At 47.4% G+C, this 23600-nt stretch overlaps 1 protein-coding gene and 1 long non-coding RNA gene across 2 annotated transcripts; both read right to left on the bottom strand.

Moving 5' to 3' along the window:
- Nucleotides 1-5310: 5310 nt before the first annotated feature.
- LOC141073748 (uncharacterized) lies at nucleotides 5311-6278 on the bottom strand. The gene is made up of 3 exons (XR_012227061.1): nucleotides 5669-6278; nucleotides 5523-5597; nucleotides 5311-5387 (listed from the first exon to the last, which is right to left on the bottom strand). It is a non-coding gene; the product is annotated as an uncharacterized lncRNA (long non-coding RNA).
- Nucleotides 6279-12532: 6254 nt separating this feature from the next.
- LOC141073831 (RING finger protein 225-like) lies at nucleotides 12533-18091 on the bottom strand. Its single transcript, XM_073561297.1, has 2 exons — nucleotides 17910-18091; nucleotides 12533-16158 (listed from the first exon to the last, which is right to left on the bottom strand). Exon 2 carries the CDS (start codon nucleotides 16147-16149, stop codon nucleotides 15523-15525), a length of 627 nt encoding a protein of 208 aa, XP_073417398.1. The 5' UTR covers nucleotides 16150-16158; nucleotides 17910-18091; the 3' UTR covers nucleotides 12533-15522.
- Nucleotides 18092-23600: the final 5509 nt, after the last annotated feature.

Genomic DNA, 23600 nt, shown 5'->3' with positions numbered 1-23600 from the left:
CCATACACATGTGGCTCCACTCCGCACACCCCGTACACACATGGCTCTGTTCCGTACACTTTTTACACACAGAACTCTGTTCCGTACACCTCATACACATACAACTCCGCTACGTACACCTCGTACACATCTCCACTCCGTACACCTCGTACACACACGGCTCCGCTCCGTACACCTCGTACACACACGGCTCCACTCCGTACACCTCGTACACCCACGGCTCCGCTCCGTACACAGCATACACACACGGCTCCACTCCGTACACCTCGTACACACACGGCTCCGCTCCGTACCCCTCGTACACACATGGTTCCGCTCCGTACACCTTGTACACACAGCTCTGCTACATGCACCCTGTAAACCCCTCCAAACCCCACACATAAACTTCCCTCATCCAGCACGATGACAACTAGCACATACATAAGCACACTGAGGCCCCTGATCATGTGACCCCTGACTCCTCCCCTCCTGCGACCACATCACAGGTCCTGTGCAGTGCATGCACACTGAAGAGAAGTAACATAGCACAGCAGGGAGATGATCGATTCTCTATGCTCTGCCACAGATAGTTACAGCAGCATAGTCCGAGTGGGCCCCCTCAGAGCGCGGGGCCTGGGGCCACCGCCCCCTCTGCCCCCCCCCCCCCCCGGTAGCTAGGCTACTGAGTATGAGGCCTGGTGGACAGAAGGTTTAGAGGGGCGGCCTTCATACTTATGACCACCTTTGCTTCCAGCGGAGGCCGAGGACTATGAGGAGGAAGGACCAGCAGTGCCCCGACGGAAGCCCGCAGGTGAACAGGAGATGCTGGAGGCAGTCTTGCGAGGCCGCAATTGCTGGACCCAGCGTCCGCGCTAGTCAGCTAACATCGTGGCTGTGATTGAAAACTCCCCATCGGACTGTCCTGTCGCCTCGTCGGCCGCTTACCTGCTTCCCGTTGTCCCGCCGTCCTTGCCAGAACTGTCCCATGGGTCTTCATCATCGGCTTCGGCAGCACAGGCCCCAGTGCTTCCTTGGGCCGCACCTGCTCAGGCCGACACCTGTGGTGAAGGCGTGGAGGAGCCCCGTGCAGCTGCAGAGAAGCCCTATGTGCCTACAGAAGTCGAGTGGAAACATAAAGTGAACCGTTGTATGTATTGCAGGTACGTGGGATGCAGTGACAAGACAGGAGTCGGAGTGAACTTAGAATGTAACTTTTATGTATATATTTATATCTGTAAGGGTTATCTTGAGTAACCGACAAGCTAACAACAGTTATCCTCGCAGGGATCAGAAAAATAATACACAGGTAACCTGATCACGACTACCCGGTCGGAATCGGTAACTATGGGGCCACGGTATGGCCGACTATGGGTCCAGAAAACTACAGGCTATCAACTACAGTACAACGTGTCACTTAGGCTACTTTCACACATCAGGTTTTCGGCATCAGGCGCGATCCGGCGTCGTGCCGGAACGCCGGATCCGGCAAATGTTTAGTAAAACCGGATGTGACGGATCCGGTTTTCTGCCGGATCCGTCTTTTTCTTGACAGACAAAACCGGATCCGTCTCATCCGGTTCATCCGTTTTTCTATCCGTTTTTCGACGGATTACGCCGGATCCGGTTTTTAAAATTGACCCTTGTGGCCTTCCGAACGGGATTGGCTACTGGAAAACTATATATAGAGTGTTCCTACAGCCCTTCTTTGACAGGTTGTCGAGGAGAAAGTGCAGGTTGGAGAGAAGAGCAAGTTACTGGCGAAGATGGATGTTGTCATTGGAAATATTTTGAAGAATTTGGCGGATTTTATAGCGGAGGCGAATCGTTTGAGGGTGATTGTTCTGGAGAAGGAGAGAGCGAGACAGCAGCGCATCAGGCATCGTAGACGACGTTTGTAGATCCACCCCATCACAGCCAAGAGAATGACGCGTGGGGTCTATTCTACACTCTGCATGGACCTTCGACGAAACCCGGATAAATTTTTTGGGATTTCCACCATATCTGGAATTGTGAAGTACACATGCCGTGCACTGTGGGACTCCTTAGCTGAAGAGTTTTTACCAGAGCCCACAACAGAGAGGTGGATTGAAATTGCTGACAAGTTTCAACAGATATGTCAGTTTCCCAACTGCTTGGGCGCTGTGGACGGGAAACATATCCGCATTGTAAAGCCAGCTGGATCGGGATCGGAATATTTCAATTACAAGAAATATTTTTCAATTGTCCTCATGGCCATCGCTGACGCGGAATACAAATTTATTGCGGTTGATATTGGGGCCTATGGCCGCTCCAATGACTCTCAAGTTTTCAAACTGTCTGCCATGGGGCGTAAACTGTATGGAAACACCTTCCAGTTCCCACCACCTAGACCGCTGCCGCAAACATCTGGTCCACCTATGCCATTTGTCTGTGTAGGGGATGAAGCCTTCCAGCTGTCAGAACACCTTTTGAAACCGTACTCTAGCAGAGGATTGACAAGACCAAAACGCATTTTTAATTACCGCCTCACAAGAGCAAGAAGAATGGTTGAATGTACCTTTGGTATTCTGACAGCCAAATGGCGGGTCCTATTGACTGCGATCAACCTCAAGACAGAAACTGTGGACGAGGTGATCAAAGCGTGCGTGGTACTCCACAATTTTGTTATCTGCAAGGAACCCATTTCCATTGAGGACACCTCTGAAGAAACCACCTTGCAAGATTACCATGACATTACCACTAGAAGTTCTGTGACGGTTTCAGTAATGAGGGACAATTTTGCACTATACTTTATGTCACCTCAAGGCAGAGTACACTGGCAGGATGACAGAGTGTGAAAGATTTGTGCCCTAACCAAACTTGTGTACCTTCTGTACCAACAGTATATACCTTTGCCAACCAAAGTTGGCTATCTTGTCATGGTCTCTATTTTTAGCTTTAGGCCACAGGTGTGTACCTGGTTGTGTTTTATGCAAAGTATTTCACCTTTTAACAAAAGTTGTGTACATTGTTAGGAAATCACCAACAATAAACACAACTTTTTAGGTGAAATACTTTGCTTCAAACACAACCAGGAACACAACTGTGGCAAAAAGCTAAAATTTACCCACAGTTATATACCTAGTTTTGAATACCATTTCACCTTTTAAATACCCTGTATTTAACCTCTTTCGCCGCAGAAAGAAATGACAGACAACCAGTGTAAAATAATTTAACTTTTATTGAAAAATGTTTTTTTTAGTAAACTTTTTTAAAATTTTAATAAACTTGTTTAATAAAGCTTTGAAACCATAAAACTGGTCATTTTTATTTAAATACACACATTATAAATCTGTGTAGTGTGTGGTGGAAATACTGCTGGAGGGGCTGCGGGACACTTCGACACTGGGAGTGTGGAGAGAGGACTGGGATCGTGGTGGGGAAGGAACAGTTAGAGGTGAAGGTGTGGAAAAAACTACAGAATGGGTGGACATGTGGGAAGCAGAAGAGGTGGTGGGTGGTGGAGTGGAGGGTTGGGCAGGGACTGTAGGAGCAGATGATGTTGATGGCAAGTTGTATGGGGAAGGAGTTTGGTACGGGGCAGGTTGCTGGAAGTGGGGAGATGTCTGGTACGGGGCAGGTTGCTGAAAGTGGGGAGATGTCTGGTACGGGGCAGGTTGCTGGAAGTGGGGAGATGTCTGGTACTGGGGAGGTTGCTGGTACTGGGGAGTTTGCAGGTACTGGGGAGGTTGCTGGTACTGGGGAGGTTGCTGGTACTGAGGAGGTTGCTGGTGCTGGGGAGGTTGCTGGTACTGGGGAGGTTGCTGGTGCTGGGGAGGTTGCTGGTGCTGGGGAGGTGGATGGTATGTAATAGGAGGGGGAGGATGGAAAGTGGCTGGAGGGGGTGTAGATGTAATAGGAGGGGGAGGATGGAAAGTGGCTGGAGGGGGTGTAGATGTAATAGGAGGGGGAGGATGGAAAGTGGAAGGAGGGGGTGCAGGTGGAGGAACTACTGTGGTGGGAGGAGGAGGTTGGGAGGTAACTTGCTGGAGAGCAGCGTGGCATGAATGCATTACATGCATCTGCTGGGCAGGAGAGAGCGTTTCCATGCGCTCCACAACAGACCTGAAAAAGGTGTGGTTTGGCGAAGATCTTGCTTCTGAATGCATGGTTTGCAGAAGTGTCTTCACCTCCAGAATGCTGGAGTTGATCTGCTGATAGCCTGCGGAGATTTGCTCTGACAAGACTTTTAGACAGTTCTGGAAAGATGCATTCAGATGCAAGAACTCTGGCGCATAAGTCTTTTCCTGACCCCTCTGCCGCTGCCGCCCAGTACCCGCAGGTGAACTAGAGGTGGCAGGGGCAGAAGGGTGGGGTAAAGGGAAAGCGATCTCCTCACCAGCAGATTCATGTAATGTAGGCGGCCACGATGCTCCTGTGCTGGTGGATGGGACAGATGGGTCGAATGTGTGGGAAGGCTGGGAAGGTGCAGATGTACCGGGGCGGTCGAAGTGTCCCTCGGTGCCGGTCTCCTCAGGGATCGCCTCAGAAGGGTCCAATCGTGCAGGCTCCCGAGTGCTGCTCACCGTGCTGTGGAATAAAGAGAAAAAAAAACAATTAAAATAGTGACATGGTATGGCCCTGGCTGAAAAAAAAAAGTTACATCTAAACATTTTTTTGTCACATGTGGTGTGTAATATTTACCTTCTGGTGAGCATTGTCTCCCGGAGGAACGACAGGGCTCGTGCGTACTTGTACTTGCTCCTGCGTCCTCCAGATCCACTCGGGGCCCGCATCTCTTTATTGAACTCCTTCTTGAAACGATCCCTCACAGACCGCCACCGCTTCACAATTCTCTCCCCTGAAACGAGAAAGGACAAAGTGGTTAGTATACAACATCAGTGTTTCCCAAACTCCAGTCCTCATGGTCCCCAGGGGTCATGTTTTCAGGATTTCCAAAGTGAATAGAAATCCTGAACACATGATCCGTGGGGACCACGAGGACTGGAGTTCGGGAAACACTGGTTTAAATCAAGCAACCGGTACTGTATATACTTACGCTCTTTAATCTGGACCCGAGCTTCGAGGTCCTCCCAGCGGTCCACAAGGAGCGAACAGATTTCCTCCCAGAGTCGTCGGGTAACGATCAGGTCAGCGTGGCGGCGGTCAGCCATATTCCAGAGCGGCTCCCTTTCTCTGACGAGATCGATGAGGCGGTCCACATTAATCCCTCCATCCTCACCGTCAGAGTCGGGAGCACGCTGTGAAGGCTGTTAAAGAAAAAGACAAAAATAACATAATTAGCTTCCACAAAAGAAATGAAATAAAAAGTGCAAAAAAAACAAAGCAAAAATATTTATACTTACACGCTGGTGACCGCCGCGTTGCTGTCGCCGACGACCCTGGGAGGCACTGCGAGGACCTCTTGGCCGAGCACCAGATTGGGAAGACTAGAGAAGAAAACAAAAAATGTTATGTCTTTGGATGTAGGCATTTGTTTGCTGTGTGTGGTCTGCAGAACATTGTTTTCTATGTGTTGTGTGTAGTGTGATGTTGTGTTTCTGCGTTTGATGCAAAAAACTTACCAATTGTGAGCCCACTCCAAGTGTCTGTCCACCCCTTCCTTCTTCTTCAGGGAGCTCCTCTTCATCTTGTGATTCCTGTTTTGAAATAAAAGGCAATGAATACACATATATTACAGAGATGATGGATTTTGGAAATAAAAACTTACCGTCAAACGCTGACGATGCGAGGGAGGGCTCCCAGAAGATGTGCTGTCTTCCTCATGGCCAGACTCCATGGCTGTGGGTGGTGTTTCTGCTGCTGCCATTGCTGCTGCTGCTGCATCTATTGGGCAGCTGTTGAATAAAGAGAAACAAAGGGCCAATGAATATCTTGATATTCCATAGCCCTAGTTTGGAGGAATGGGGGATTTGATAATTACCGTCTCTCATCTGCTGCTGGACTCCCCTCCCGTTGTTCAGCATGCTGCTCCATTTGGGGTGGTGCTGATGGTGCTGCTGCTGCAGATGTCTGCTGCCTTCTCCTGCTCCTGGTTCTTGGCTTGGGTGGCATGTTGGGTGTGGCTGAGGGTCCCATTGTCTTGCTTTTATATATGTCCTGTGGGCAGAGCTACTGAGCATGCTCAGACCAAAGAAACCGGATCCGGCGCATTGCGGCGCTCATAGGCTTTCATTGTATGAAAAAGCCGGACACGCCGGATCCGGCGTGTCCGGCTTTTTCGCCGGAGACAAAAAACGTTACAGTAGCCGTTTTTTCCAGACGCCGGATCGCGTCACATTGCCGGATCCGGCGAAAATCGGATGAAACGCATGTCCATCCGGCTCGATCCGGCTCTAATGCAAGTCAATGGGGGGGAAACCGGATCCGGCATTGCATTTCGCCGGATCCGGTTTTAGTCAAAAGCGCCGGATCGCGCCTGATGCCGAAAACCTGATGTGTGAAAGAGGCCTTATCCTCCTCTGACGTCCGGCAGAGTGGTGGTTGATGTCTCTTCGGCGTCCTAGCCGCTGGGCCCAGCCGATGAGGATCTGACGTAGGCTTCTGGCGTTCCTACGCCCAGGTGGAGTGTGGGCACAACAGACCCCTGTAGAGTTCCTCTGCGTTGCGCTTCCCGGCGGAGGCGGGATGGCGACAGCTGGGGCCCAAGCCGTGTGGGCCGCAGCAGCGGGCAGGGGCCGGACAGTGGCAGCCGTGGGTAGCAGCGGACAGGCTGCAGTCGCGGACTGGAGTCAGACACGGGCCGGCAGCGAGCAGACTGCAACCGTGGGCTCGTGACAGGTGGTGGCAGCCACGGGCGGCAGCGGGTAGGCCACAACCAAGGGCTGGATCTGGACAGCGGCGGCCGCGGGTGGCTCTCCCGCTCTGTTAAGTCCCCTGGAAACAGTCTCCCTAGAAACCTTGGTGACAGTCCCCCTAGTTCTGGTCCGGTTACACAGCGGGGACTCCCCCTCCTACACTGGGAGAAAAGGCGGCGGGAGAGCCGCATCCTCGAGGAACTACAGCGTCCGGGAGGAGGAACAGCAGCAGGCCGGATGACACGCGGCCTCGTCAGGTACCTTGATCTGCGCAGGGGCTACGTCCACCTGCAGAAGTTAAACACTGGGGCCAAGGTCTATTTGAATGCTAGGTCCCTCATGTTACGCGGTCCTCTCTGGCAGGGGGACTATGTGGATTTCATCAAAGAACAAGGGCCCCGAGGGCCTTACGCTGTGGCCATAAGGATGGCCTCCGACTTGGAAACCAGTCCACCACAGGGGACATTGCAGGTGGAACAGCCGGCTGCTGCAGCCACAGTTTTCCCGGCTGCACAGGAGCAAGTGGTGTCTCGGAGCAGTGAGGCTGCCGCAGAGTTGTTTATACAGCCAGAGGCTCAAGGAGCTGCAGGACCACCCCTGGAGGGAGTGCGGAGCTGGAAGAATAGTGGAGACTCCTCCTCCTCCAGTCGGTCCTCATCCAATGTGTACGTAGTACAGGATTCCCAAGCGGCCCATTATGCAACCCAGAGGCCGTCTACGGACTAAGCGGCCCCTTTAAGAAAAAAATGTTGGTGCCCGTTGCACTCTATGGAGCAATACTCAGGGACTGTTCCACATCCCTAAGAGGGCAGTCGGCCCTGTATGACGCATAGAGACAATGGCGTCTGATGTGGCCCCATGTAATGGTCACAATTGTTTGTTTTCCCCTCCTCCCAGTTTTGTTTGCACCTGTTGGTGCCTCCCTTGCTGGATCACAGGACCAAGACCCTATGGGAGTTAATGATGGTGAACTCCGGATGTGGCTGCTGGACTGCCTGCTCTTGAACTTTGTCCCCATTCTTACCCTTGGATTGGCCCCATGTTTAAGCACAGCCCACCAGTCAAAAGGGCCCGTGATCCGCCGAAAGGAGGGAAGGGGAGATTGCCCTCAGAAGAACCAGGGTCATGTAGACAGGAGGACTGCCGGGTCTGAATGAGACCTGTTTTAAAGACTTTGGCCGCCCAGGTTAAAAAGTATGACCGGCCACTAAAGAACTGAATGTGTTTTATGGACTGCCCTTTTATGCGTTGCCAAGTTTGCCATGACCAGGGACGGACATATTTAAGGAGGGGAGAGTGTAAGGAGATGGCCGGTCCCCTCAGCTGCGCCCTCTCCTCCTTTATTAATTATTATTATTGTACTTAGTATTAATTTGTTTGTTGTTGTATTGTAATGTAAGCCCTGTAATTGCTATGTATTGAGTGTTGGTTGTTCCCTTTAAATGTTACTGTGCTAGTTAGGGACAGCAGTAGTTAAGAATGTGGGCTGGGCTAGCAGTCATTAGGTGGAAGGAAGTTGTAGCTTCCCCAATTCTGCCTGGATCTTGGCCAGGCAGAGGGACCTTGCAAGAGGGGCACTGCCAGACCATCCAGATGGGAGAGGTTGTTGCCACTGATAAAGGACTGAACAGAGGAAGGGACAAGGATCCAGAGTAGCCTGAGAGGACTCAAAAGGGGTCCCAATGATCAAGGACTAAGGACAAAGGATTGAAGAACCGCAACACGGACCACAGGACTCTGGAAGGGCCACCCCCTTCTGTAGGGTTAATCCCGGCGCGTGGACTACTGCAGAACTTCAGGCTTCTGCAGCTGCTGTGGGTGCAGCTGTGAAAAGTGCAGCGACAGATCAGAGATCCAGTGATCCAGATCCAGAAATCCTACTTCCATTCTATTGTTCATTACTTCCATTCCATCCTTGTTCACCCCATCTATTCCATCCCTGTATATTAAAGCTATTCCTCCTTTGACAACAGTTGCCTCCTGACTCTGCTTCGCCTGAACTACCGTGGACAGAGAGGAAACAAGGTAACTCTGTTTGGGGAAAAACAAACCAGCATTGTATGTACAAGGGGGCCGGAGGTGGTGCTTGCTGACTATTTGCTCCGTGGACTCTGTCGGTGTACTGTGCCTTTAATTACTAGGCTACAAATACCCTCCTCATGCCCCCATGGTTACACATTATACAGGACAGGCTGGATATGGTAGATTATACAGGACGGGCAGGATGTGGTACATTATACAGGATGGGCCGGTTGTGGCACATTATACTGTACAGGATGGGCTGGACCTGGTACATTATACAGGACAGTCGTGGTACATTATACAGGATGGGCCGGATGTGGTAGATTATACAGGATGGGCAGGACGTGGTACGTTATACAGGATGGGCCGGGCATGGTATATTATACAGGTCGTAGTACATTATACAAGACAGACCGGTTGTGGTATATTATACAGCGTGAGACGGTCGTAGTACATTACACAGGACTGGCCGGTCGTGGTACATTATACAAGATGGACCGGTCATGGTACATTATACAGGATGGTTTGAACCTGGTACATTATACAGGATGGGCCGGTCGTGTTACATTATACATGTGGTAGCTGATACAGGATGGGCAGGACTTGGTACATTATACAGGACAGGACAGTCGTGGTACATTATACAGGATGGGCCGGATGTGGTAGATTATACAGGATGGGCAGGACGTGGTACGTTATACAGGATGGGCCGGGCATGGTATATTATACAGGTTGTAGTACATTATACAAGACAGACCGGTTGTGGTATATTATACAGCGTGAGACGGTCGTAGTACATTACACAGGACTGGCCGGTCGTGGTACATTATACAAGATGGACCGGTCATGGTACATTATACAGGATGGTTTGAACCTGGTACATTATACAGGATGGGCCGGTCGTGTTACATTATACATGTGGTACATTATACAGGATGGGCAGGACTTGGTACATTATACAGGACAGGACAGTCGTGGTACATTATACAGGATGGGCCGGTCGTCCTACATTATACAGGACGGGCAGGCCGTGGTACTTTATACAGCATGTGTTCTGTCCCCACATGAGGCGAATGGAGGTGTAGTTGATTGGGGCTGGGAGAGATTCCTACCTTCCGTTTCCTCAATGCAGAGCAGACAGGACCATTGTTGCTGTTTTCTGCTGTTCATGCGTCCGGAGAGCTGATACACACCAGATATTGTGAAGTCCAGACTTGTTTATTTGGAGATCTGGACGTACAGCGTATGATTGGTAATGCAGTAGGCTCTCCAGACGTGCAGATGTAGCGACCAAAGTGATACAGCGATGTGTGTGCAGCAAGGTGCAGCAAATTGGTAGCAAGTTGGAGCAAGGTGAGCAATGAATTTGTGTGTGGTCAAAAAACTGATGCCTTTCGCAGCCTGGTAAGCGTGTCTCTCCCGGGTGAAAATGAAACTAGAATGGCCACAGCAGGAAGAGAAGGAGTGACCTGACCGGGAAGTGGAAGGCATGTACTAAAATTAATTAACTGCAGTCTGCTATACAGAAAAAGGACAGCAGGGGGCAGCAGACCAAATGCAAACTGAACACAAAGAATGGTAACATAACACAATCTATATAAGCATACAATCATAACTTTAGATGGAACAGCACAGGACGGGCCGGTCGTGGTACATTATACAGGATGGGCCAGTCGTGGTACATTATACAGCATAGACTGGTCATGGTAAATTATACAGTAAGGGCCAGACGTGGTACATGACACCGGACGGGCGGACGTGGTGCATGATACAGGACAGGCCGGACGTGGTGCATGATACAGGACTGGCCGTATGTGGTACATTATACTGGACAGGCTGGACATTGTACGTTATACAGCACAGGCTGGACATGGTATATTATACAGGACAGGCCGGACGTGGTACATTATACAGGACGGGCCGGATGTCGTGCGTAACACAGGACAGGCCGGACATGGTACATTATACAGGACAGGCCGGACTTGGTACATTATACAGGATAGGCTGGATGTTGTACATTTTACATGATAGGCCGGACGTGGTACATTATAAAGGACGTGGTACATTATATATGAAGGGCAGGACGTGGTACATTATACAGGATGGGCCAGACATGATACATTATACGTGATAGGCCTGATGTGGTACATTGTACAGGACAGGCTGGATGTGGTACATTATACAGGACATGGTACATTAGACTGACATGGTACATTATTATACAGGATGGGCCGGTCATGGTACGCTATACAGGATGGGCCAGACGTAGTACATTATACAGGACGGACCAGACGTGGCACAATATACAGGATGGGCCAGACGTGTTACATTATACAAAATGGGCGGGACATGGTACATTACACAGGATGGTGCGGATCTAGTACATTATACAGGAGGGGCCAGACATACATTATACAGGAAGTGGTACATTATACAGGACAGGCTGGACGTGGTACATTATACAGGACAGGCCGGACATAGTACATTATATCGGATGGGACGGACGTGGTACATTGTACAAGATGGGCCAGACCTAGAACATTATTCCGCACGGGTCAGACGTACATTATACAGGAAGAGGTACATTATACAGGACAGGCTGTATGTGGTACATTTTACAGGACTTGCCAGACGTGGTACATTATACCGGATGAGGTGGACATGGTACATTATATAGGATGGGACGGACATGGTACATTATACAGGACAGGGCGGACATGGTACATTATACAAGATGGGCCGGACGTAGTACATTATACAGGATGGGGCGAACCTAGTACATTTTACCGGACTGGCCAGACGTGGTACATTATACCGGATGAGGTGGACATGGTACATTATATAGGATGGGACGGACATGGTACATTATACAAGACTGGCTGGACGTGGTACATTATAGAGGATGGGACGGACGTGGTACATTATACAGGATGGGGCAAACGTGGTACATAATACAGGGTGGCTGAAAGTAGTTTCTCATGGCTCATGTCTTGCACATGGTGAAGATTTAAAAAAGTATATTAGAAAGTTTTTTCCTTTATAATGAAGAATCTATATAGTAGGCAGATCGCACAACAGGCCTGATGATCCTGCGGCAGTTCTGATGATCCCTCGACAGGCCTGGTGAACCCGTGGCAGGCCTGATGATCCCTTGGTAGGTTTGATGATCCCGTGGCAGACCTGATGATCCATCGGCAGGCCTGATGATCTTGCGACAGGCCTGATGATCTCACGGCAGGCCTGATGATCCCGCAGCAGGCCTGATGATCCCGCAGCAGGCCTGATGATCCCGCGGCAGGCCTAATGATCCCTCAGCAGGCCTGATAATCCCGTAGCAGGCCTGATAATCCCGCGGCAGGCCTGATGATCCCTCGGTAGGCCTGATTACCCCGCGGCAGGCCTGATGACCTTGCGGCAGGCCTGATGATCCTATAGCAGGCCTGGTGATCTTGCGTCAGGCCTGATGATCCCGCGGCAGGCCTGTTGATCTTGTGGCAAGCCTGATGATCCCACGGCAGGCCTGATGATTAGAGAGATAAGCGTCCAACATCTTTACAGTGGCTCGATCATTGTTCTCTTTTCTATTGGTAAAAGTAAGGATCGGTATAAATAAATTCCTCGAGTGTTGCAAATCTCTGCTAATCAATTATGTCATATGGTATTAGATCCTGTGAAGCAGTAACAACTACCCCACCATAGCAGTAACCAGAGCAGCCGTCTTGTATTAAATAACTAAGAATGAAGCAGCAGACACATTTCTGAATCCTTAGGTTTATTTTTTTTAAATTGATCAAGAATATAAAGACAGAAGTGAGTGCCCGAGGCCAATAAAGCCTTTAATAAAAATGAGCATCTACAATGTTCCCCTGATAAGAACCAATCACATCCCAACTGACAGGAGTAAAATCAAGTCCAACTTCTTATTGGTTGCCACAGGGAACCAGCCCATTTTGCTCTTCCAATCATTTTTTTTGCATAATCCTTCCCCATGATAGGATTTAAAGAAACTGTACAAAGAAAATGTGTGTTAGTTCCATCTGCACTTTGTAAGATACTGACTTCTAAAATGTTTTCTAGAATCTTTTTCTTTCTAAAACACCGCAAAAAAACAAATATACGGTACATCCATATTTACTGATCGACCCATTAATGGGATGTTATTCACAGTATCGGCAGGTTTGGCACATACCAAGGATAATACAGTCACGTAATTGTCAACTGATCAGTGCCGACTATAAATACTAACCCTAATAACCATTACTGAGGTACAAGACTACGGCTCCATTTGTAAAAATGGTGTAAAATAGAAACTGTCTTTGATGCCTGTGGCAACCAAAAAGAGCGCAAATTTCATTTTACCATTGAAGTTTAAAATATGAAAGCTGCGCTCTGATTGGTTTCTATGAGCAACAAAGCTAGTTTGGATAAATTTTTGCACAGGCCGGTCCTGGCCTGCTCAAAATGCTTCATGTGATGCCATCCTTTTCTTTTTCAGAGGTGCTGTCACACTAAATCCATGGGACCTCCTCCCGCTAAATGTCAATGATGCTGTTTTGCTGACATTTAGAAGAATACGAGGGCGACACAGTACAGAATGTGATAAGGAGGCCATGACAGTGAAGTTAGTGGACAACCATGGCTGATTTTTTGCACATACAGTGCTACGCCTGCCTATGGTTTGTGGTACACCAAGACAAATACCGAGCTGCAATACCAGACTGAACCTGTAAACAGGAGTGGCGCTGTGTTTGGAAGAAAGTAGCCACTTTTTCACTGGACATCTCATCTTTAATCAGAGAGTAACAACTACTTTTGTCAGTATTTGGACTGGATCATCTCTTGGACCAGCAGTGATTTACTGCACATGTGTCACTGACACTCAACCAATTGACTCTCTTAACCTAAAATTTGGGCTTCTCGTTCCCTTAACGTTCCTAAGTACCCAACAGCCCCGAGCTCTGTCATCCAGGCACTTTGACGGTCATTTACATTGTAAGTTGGCCCTCTCACTCTTTTCGTCTCATCTCCCATAGGGACCCAAGTCTAGTTTATTAGTAATGGGATTAGAATTAGGAGGAGGTGAAGAGACCGAGCCTTACACCATGAGGTAGTGAGTTGCATTTGAAATCTCAATTGCATAACGTGTTTCTCTCTTTAGAGCTTATCTTAGGCTCTAATACCCAGAAATGTGACTATAACATGGATTATTGATTGCCGTGGATCTCTGCATTTCACATGGTCTCAGTCACTCACGACCAGGGTCTCTTTTTCATTTGTAGACCCCACTGATATCAATAGGTTACCTAAATTATGAGGTTGGCCCATAGAGATTAGATCACCCAACGTCTATATCCTACAAACTCACCCGTTATAATTTCTATAGACCTAAAAACAAACTCAACCCCAGTTAGAAATGACCATAGACTTACGATAGCTGTTGATCGTGCGTCCTTTCACCTGCCTGTTATTTCTCCTGACTACCCCATATATTCGGTGGGCCATGCATGTGGTCTTATTGTGGAGAGAGTTGTAACTCAGCAGTCTATGTCCTGTGGGATCTATGCATCGGGCACGTCAAATTTCTATACACTAGATCTATGTTTCCCGATACTTGCCATTGATGAGTTCCATGTGCCAAGCTGATGTCCATACACACTTGTTGCAACCCTCCACAAGGTTGTAGCAGTACAGAGAAATCCAGTAACCAGGGCACCAAACGTCCTCCTTTTCGTAACTCTATTAGTAAAGAAAAATGACAATATTTCAGCCACACAGGACCTTTATCAAGAATATCTCTGTTTTTTATGGCTTGATAAAGGCCCTGTGTGGCTGAAACTTTGTGATTTTTATGTACTAATAAGTTACCAAAAGGAGGACATCTGGTGCTGTGGTTCCAAATGATGTTTGCTGTTGGGTGTGGCAGGATTTCATACACATAAGTAGTCAGTCAGTCCTACTGAAATCAACCAACTGTGTGATGCTCAAATTTACTTTTCAAGTTCTGTACTATAGAGACATCTTTGGGACTACTATAGGTGTAATGGAGACTCAAGGATCTGCTCAGGTTCATTTTGTCACCAATCCCCTAACCAGATCTGCATGATACTCAGCCTCTCTGCAGACACCTCAAAGCAAACTAGGGAGACAGAAAACTGACCAAGGGTCAAATCAAAATGCATAGAACCATATACTCATCCTATATCTATAAATGGCTTCCACCCAAAGCCAACACTATGAAAGAAACAGTTTTTCATGCTCCACATGGAGGATCCAAAAGTCTATTAGTATCCAGATTTAGATGCTAAATAAATCCATTGTGAAAATAATTTAGCTCAGTAATTGTCTATTATAAAGCTGGAGGTTAATAACAAAGTTCAGTCTCAGTCCTTGGATCATCATGGCTCATTTGTAGCACTGCGCTTTGTTACTGTTTTGTTGAGATGAGGCCTCAATCTACAGGACACATCGGAAAGACTTACATCAGCATTTACTAATTATAGGATCCTGAAATTACAGTCAACTGTACGAGAATGAAGAGATTATTTCCAAGAATATATCACTAGGCCTGAGGTGTGAAGAAGACTCCACCAAAACATCCTTCTTGGGAATTTCCTCCAAAATATTGGCTGTCCTCCCATATTATCAACTAATGAAGACGGCACATCCTCTTCTCCAAGTATATGGCGGGAAATCATATTTCTGTTGAAGCCGAAATGTATTCACTGGTGAAGACAAGTAGAGTTGGTTAAAAGATCGTTTTCATTATGGTGGTGGTCATTGTCTTATTTGGGTTTTGGGTTTCATTGTAGCCACCATTCCCCTGATAATTGTAACGCCAAGGAAGTAGGTAGAAAATATAGACTCCAGCCAGGATCAGGGCCACCGTAAGGATCACAATTAAAATAATTGAACCGTAGAAGACACATCCTCCTGACCTCATGAGTTGGCACAGTCTTCTAGGAGAATGAGGTTCTGGTGGTGGCCGACCAAGGTCTACGCTGAGGCTGACGGAGCTGATGTTGAGACTGTTGTTTTGTGGCACATACAATCGGCCCTTTTTTCTGCTGAATCTCAAAGAGGGAGCCGGACAAGTTAGTGACTGGTTCAGCATTTTTAGCAAGTCTTTGTCAGTTGACAGTGCAGGGGGACCCTTCTTTGGTGGGACTGGGGTTGGTACTCGACATATTGGGCAAGGAAGAGAATCTGGCTCCATTGAGCCAACTATGATTCGAGACAGACACTCCAGGCAGAAGACATGACCGCACGAGAGGACCTTGGGTAGATGAAAAAGAGTGTCATATGACGTGAAACAGATCACACACTCTGATATTCCATCTCCATCAACATTAGAAGTTGGGGGTTCATCCTCCATGATCGCGATCTGTTGAAAAATAAAGTCTAGGAGTTACCAATCACACAGTAAAACCTACAAATATTAATTGTAAAGGGATTGTTTGGGGGTTTTGGGAGAGGGTGGGAATAATTTTTAAGGAACTGAAGGTACTTAGAAAAAATAGAAAGGTAGTATTCACCCTTATTGATCCCTGCAGCTTACCCTGTGGATCTCTACTTCCATCTCAATACTATAGAAATGACCAAAAATACTGGTCACTGCTTGAGACAGGTCACAGCTGCGACCAGTATGGAGAGTCTTTATATGGCCCAAAGAGACCTATGGGCCCCCTAGACTCCAGGGCCCGGGTACAATTGCAACCCTAGCACCCATTAGTTACACCCCTGCTACACATGCCATGCTCTTTCTGTAACTCCCATCTACTTCAATGGGAAGTTTGCAAACAATGTAACTCAGCCCGTTTAGCTATCTATGTAGCGTTTTATTCTGAGACCGCAGCTTCTCATCTCAGCCATGAAAGGTATTTAATTAAATATACCCGCAGTCCTATGTAAAAGCCGCATTGTGATCTTCTGAGCATGAGCTGTGCCACGTGCGTATATAGACACTACGATGGATTTGTGAAATGCTATATTATTAGATTTTGATCTTTATTTTTAGCCTCAGATTTCTTCGCCTAATGAGAATTCTGCTGAGAAGGAGGTTACAAGTAATTCAGAACAAACACAATAGACAAAGAAGAGTAAAAATCATAAAAATAATTCATTTAAATAATCCAAAACAGGAAATAATAATATAAAAATAATAATAAATAAGTACTTAACCCTCCTGGGACCCCTTATATATGAATGGGCGCAGCTACCAGCTCTACGTGCCCTTCCAATGGGCTAAAGCAGTTATTTGGTGCCTTGCAGGGGATCTGCAGAACATAGGCCAGGTAGTTTTCATGTTTTGGCTCTATAACTTTTCACAGCTGTGTGTTTGCTACATTAGTATCCAGTCTCCTGTGAGTTATGACGCCTTTATCTTGGACAATGGAAAGTTCTCCAACTTGTTATTTAATTTTTCGGGAAATTTAACTAGGTTTTTGTGCCCTTTTTTTTTGGCCTAAAAATATTGGCAAATTTTTTTACACTCCTGTTTGCACAAAAATGTGGCAACTTTTTTGATATTTTATGCCACATTAAAAAAAATGCTCATGATCTGAGCGTTGATGGAATTTTTTAAGTGTGGTACAAAAAGATACACACTCACCCCAGTAGGGTGATGACACAAAACTGGAAATCAGCCCTAAACTCTGCCAAATTCTGTGACAAATTGATACGTTTGGCACAAATCTCGGCAGCCGAAAACAAAACTGACTTCAAAATTTCCCCTCATGGCGCCTGCCCCCTATAGATTTAAGTTTGTCACCATTTTCCAGATGTCTGTTTGCTGTCAGTGAATGGGAACATGTAAACATGAAAACCCATAAAGGCGCATTAATTCTCACAGCCGACGGTTTGCTACAATAACATCCAGACTGGACAAATCTCACGGCACCCACAGATAATGTTTTCAGGATTTCCTTAGTATTGCACAGGTGATAATCCCATAATATGATGGGGTAGTGGGCAGCCGGATAAGTACCAGCTGTCCGCCACACCTGCACCTATGCCCGCTCTACCTGCGAGTGCCCGGCAGGATGTATTTGCATGGTGACGCTGGTACCAGCAGCTCCGCACTCTCTTATCTGCCAGCTCTCTTGCCTGTCTCTCTGGACTCTTGTAATCTCTTACCTCCTGGGTCTCCAGGGTTGGAGGTTACATCATATTTCGCAGTATTCTCACAGGTCTCCTCATCCCGCAGAGTGTCTCTTTCTTATGATCGCCTGCTACCTTACGGACAGTTTTTCAGGCTGTCTAATCTGGCCCAGTGCAGCTGAGGGAATCTCGCCCAACCTGTCTGTCTGGAAGTCTCACCTAGTGCCGGCTCCGTCCCTCTCCTCGTCACTCCCTCTCTCGGCAGGTGCATTGATAAGGGACTTGTCACCTATAGCGATTGTCCCAGTGACGCACGTGGCCCCGACGGAACCTCCCCTGGAGGGGTGACAGGGCCCGGTATACCGTAAAGGAGGGGACAGATAACAGCGAAGCAAAGTCATAAAAGTTACTATACATATTGTATTCTGCACAGGTCACATCCAGAATAGACGACCAGGGCAATCCAAGAGTAAACCGTGGTAGGACTATAATGCCCAGGATGTCATAAAGGCTCTGACTTATATTGAGCTCTGTCCGGTCTCTCAACTCCAAAAGGCATAAAGTTATATTGATTGACAGGGTCAGCCATAACATTAATAACAGTAATGCCTTTCAGGGGTGGATAAATAACAGACCGGTCAGTTCTCTAACTTAATTACATGGAAACAGCAGCAAAGAGCGAGTGTAAGGGTCTGTGCGATATGGATCAAACGTGATGTCTAGATTACTGGGTCACGCATCTCCAAAATGATAGGTCTTGTAAGGTGTTCCCGGTATACATCGGGTCTTGTGAGGTGTTCTCTTTATACAGCAGGTCTTGTGGGGTGTTCCCAGTATACGGCAGGTCTTGGGGGTGTTCCCAGTATATGGTGAGTCTTGTAGAATGTTCCCGGGATATGGCGGGTCTGGTGTATTCCCTGCATACGACAGTTCTTGTGGGGTGCTCCTGGCATATGGCAGGTCTTGTAGGGTGTTCCCAGTATATGGTGAGTCCTGTGGGGTGTTCCCGGTATACGGCAGGTCTTGGGGGGTGCTCCTGGCATATGGCAGGTCTTGTAGGGTGTTCCCAGTATATGGTGAGTCCTGTGGGGTGTTCCCAGTATACGGCAGGTCTTGGGGGTGTTCCCAGTATATGTTGCATCTTGTGGGATGTTCCCAGTATATGGTGGGTCTTGTGTGGTGTTCCCTGTATACGGCAGTTCTTGTGGGGTGCTCCCGGTATATGGCAGGTCTTGTAGGGTATTCCCAGTATATGGTGAGTCTCTTGGGGTGTTCCCAGTATATGGCAGGTCTTGGGGGTGTTCCCAGTATATGGTGGGTCTTGTGGAGTGTTCCCAGTATATGGTGGGTCTTGTGGGGTGTTCCACATTTACGGCAGGTCTTGTGGGGTGTTCTCTGTATACGGCAGATCTTGTGGGGTCCTGTGGGGTGTTCATGGTATACGAAAGGTCTTGTGGGGTGCTCCTGGTATATAGCAGGTATTGTGGGGTGTTTCCAGTATACGGTGGGTCTTGTGAGATGTTCCCGGTATATGGCAGGTCTTGTGAGGTGTTCACAATAAACGGAAAATCTTGTGTGGCATTTCCAGGATACGGAAGGTCTTGTGGGGTGTTCCACGTATACGGCAGGTCTTGTGAGGTGTTCTCTGTATATGGCAGATCTTGTGGGGTATTACCTTTATACGGCGGGTCCTGTGGGGTGTTCATGGTATACGAAAGGTCTTGTGGGGTGCTCCCGGTGTATGGCAGGTCTTGTGAGGTGTTCACAATATACGAAAAGTCTTGTGTGGCGTTTCCAGGATACGGAAGGTCTTGTCGGATGTTCCCGGTATACGGCAGGTCTTATGTGATCTTTCCAGTATATGGCGGATCTTGTGGGGTGTTTCCAGTATACGTCAGGTCTTGTGTCGTGTTCCCAGTATGCGGCAGGTCTTGCGGGCTGTTCCTGGTATATGACAGGTCTTGTGGGGTGCTCCAGATATATATAGCAAGCAGGGTCTTGTGTGTTAATGTGTGCGGGGTTCCCAGTATACGGCAGGTGTAATAGGTTATCTGTGGGATGTGCTCTGAAAATCTGTCAGATCTACTTGAAATCTACAGGACATGTAGAATCTGCTGTTAAGGTCTTGGTTCAGATACCACAGGACACCTACAGAGATCTTGTGAAGTTCAGATCTTAATGAGTCGGAGCAGTTTCGGTACCATAAGGTCCTACACAATAATGTGTACAATTACAGTAAATGACTGCCCACTCTCCCCAGTCCCACAAGCCCGCTGCCTTGGAGTAATCCTTGATGCTGATCTCTCCTTCAAACCACATATCCAAGCCCTTTCCACTTCCTGCCGACTTCAACTCAAAAATATTTCACGCATCCGTTCATTCCTCACCCAAGAATCTGCAAAAACCCTAGTCCATGCCCTCATCATCTCTCGCCTTGACTACTGCAACCTCATGCTCTGCGGCCTCCCCTCAAACACTCTCGCACCCCTCCAATCTATTCTAAACTCTGCTGCCCGACTAATCCACCTGTCCCCCCGCTATTCCCCAGCTTCTCCCCTCTGTCAATCCCTTCACTGGCTCCCAATTGCCCAGAGACTCCATTACAAAACCCTAACCATGACATACAAAGCCATCCACAACTTGTCTCCTCCATACATCTGTGACCTCGTCTCCCGGTACTTTCCTGCACGCAACCTCCGATCCTCACAAGATCTCCTTCTCTACTCCCCTCTTATCTCCTCTTCCCACAATCGCATACAAGATTTCTCTCGCGCATCACCCCTACTCTGGAACTCTCTACCACAACATATCAGACTCTCACCTACCATCGAAACCTTCAAAAAGAGCCTGAAGACCTACCTCTTCCGACAAGCCTATAACCTGCAGTAACCACCGATCGACCAAACCGCTGCACGACCAGCTCTACCCTCGCCTACTGTATTATCACCCATCCCTTGAAGATTGTGAGCCCTCGCGGGCAGGGTCCTCTCTCCTCCTGTACCAGTTATGACTTGTATTGTTTAAGATTATTGTACTTGTTTTTATGTATACCCCTCCTCACATGTAAAGCGCCATGGAATAAATGGCGCTATAACAATAAATAATAATAATAATAATAATAATAATGTCTGCTGATTTGGTGAAACTTTTCACTACTGGAGGTCTTCTACAATTGTATCTAGTCTAGACAATCCTTTGTGAACTATTCTGTTTACTTGCACTGATACACTGTAACTGATTACTTGCATAGAAGATACATTTGTGTCCCTGTGGTATTTAGCTTACAGGGGATTGTTTGAAGTGGAAACAGTTGTAACAAACCCTCAGCTTTGAGAAGTATACCATCAGGACAAGTTTTCATCATTTTTAGTGCACTTGCAGTCAGTAGAAATGATAGGAGTTTGAATCACAAAGTGAATTAGAAAGTTTATAAAGAGGTGATGAGCAGTAAACTGTGATGTACGGTGTCTTTACTACAGTCTATAAACTTTCCTGATTTAGTGCAACAGTCACTGAGCAACAAAAGAGAAAATATTCTTCATATGAGCAAGTAAAATGTGATCTGTGATAAAACTCAAGACAGGAGTCATGACGTACTGCGCCTTTTCTCGGCATTGTCATATATGTGATGGTGAGAGTGCTACTGTGTGAACTAGGCCGTTATGTTTCTGTTTTATGTTCCACTTTTCTCAGTTTCTAACCTAGTTATGCACAGTTTGCACAGTTATCCTGCAGAGTAAACTTCTATCTTGTAAAGTATAACTCTCGTCCATCGCAGCACAACTCTTCACACGGATACACAATAAACATTAGACGCGACTTGCGTAACCGATGCACACACCTGGCATCAGTGATGTCATTGCCTATCCACCTACATGTTCCTGCTTGCATGATGACAGGCATTTAGCAGTCTACCATGAAACCATCCCATCAGATGCCAGGTCTCATAGGGTTCTTTGTCGTGGTAGGTCTGCTAGTTCCATCTTTCGTACTGGTTGATCCATTAAAAGATTAAAACTTATCTAGAATCCACAGTGGAAGGGTCCTAAAATTAGTTACCATATCTCCAATTTGCAGAGCTACTGCTAGGCTTTCCATTATTGGGGCAAAAGCTTACTTCACTGCCTTAGCCCTTGGTCTAAATACCCTGTCATCATCCTAGCAAGACTAAGGTTGGTTTCACACTTGCGTAGGGCATAGCTGCGGAGGGCTGTGTGTTTCCTCTGTTAAGCGCCACCTTCTGCCGCACCTCTTCCATACAACTCCGCCTATGTCGGCATGCGTCCTGCGTACCCTATCTTTAACATTGGGTACACAGGCCATGCTGATGTATGCGGATGCCTCCGCTTGCGTCGTTTTGACGCTGCGCCGACCACAACAAAATGCAACATGTTGCATTGAGCGCAGTGTCAAAACGGCGCATGCGGAGGCATCCGCATACATTTGCATGGCCTGCGTACCCAATGTTAAAGATAGGGTACGCAGGACGCATGCTGATGTAAACGGAGCTGAATGGAAGAGGTGCGGAAGTGGGTGGGGCTTAACGGACTAACAGCTCAATGGTTCACTGTTCACATTGGTACATTGGTTCCTACAATTACTGTGCTTGCTTCTTTTGTTGCAGATTCATTAATTTGATATTGGCAATGAGAATCAATTAAAAAATCATTAACTCATTCCGCAGGGGTGCACTGAGAGTGTTTTAGGTACTGTGGAATTATATGAGCAGTGCAGTACCCCTAATCTATAATAGATGTGGTAATGAGGATATATCATGATCATGTATTGTTGGTATTCCACTGTAAAAAGGGTTATAAATTGCTAAAGAACAATGGGCTCCCAGTTACTATTGGTGCCACCTCAGGCTCTTGCCTATTGTCCAAATGGTCATTCTGGTCTAGAATCAAACACACAAAATATTTGGAGATGTTAAAATGTCAGCAACATTTAGCATGAAGCACAATAGTCTTGAATATGCAAATAGTCCGAATATGCAAATATATGCAACCTGTAGTCATTCTCCTAATTGATGATTATAAATCACATCTTTGTTTCCAGACTGACTCTTCCTGAATCAGCGACAGGTCTGACAGGTTTGTCTAGAAATCTAGTGATCTGTTGCCCAAAGATGTAAGATGCAACATTGGGTTGAGCGATGACCCTTAAGGGCCTGTCACTCTAAGCGATATTGCTAGCAATATCGCTATAACATCACTGTTTTTTGTGAAGTTATAGCGATATTGCTAGCGATATCGCTGTGTGTGATACTTACCTCCGACCGCTCCCCCGCTGGTTATCGCTGATCGCGCGAGAGAATCCTGGACCGTTTCTCGTCGTCAGCTTCCTGCTGGGCTTCCTGTGGCACCGACGAGCGACGCGTGGACGCGGGGCGGTAGGACGTCAGGATTACCTCGTCTGACAGGTAAGTAGCGACCCCCGACCCCTGTGATGTCGCTGGTGAGATCTGCCTGTGTGGCAGCTCACTAGCGACCACTTAGCGATGCACCAGCGATCCTGACCGCGTCATATCGCTGGTCGGGATCGCTGGTGCATCGCTAAGTGTGACAGTACCTTTAGATTTTAGGATGTGGATCAGAAGCTTAATTACTTCTCATAGATGGTGATACAGATCTCTCTAGTAGTCATTAAAGGTTTGCTGTTGTTTCCACAAACTTTGCATAAATCAATAGTATATGCAAATATGAGAAACTGTGTAATATATCTCAT

This window comes from Dendrobates tinctorius, unplaced genomic scaffold, assembly GCF_039654945.1.
Source record: "Dendrobates tinctorius isolate UK_male_01 unplaced genomic scaffold, ASM3965494v1 ptg000315l, whole genome shotgun sequence".
Lineage (NCBI taxonomy): Eukaryota > Metazoa > Chordata > Amphibia > Anura > Dendrobatidae > Dendrobates > Dendrobates tinctorius.
Note: the sequence above shows the minus strand (reverse complement) of the source record. Positions and strands in the feature narration are given on the sequence as shown.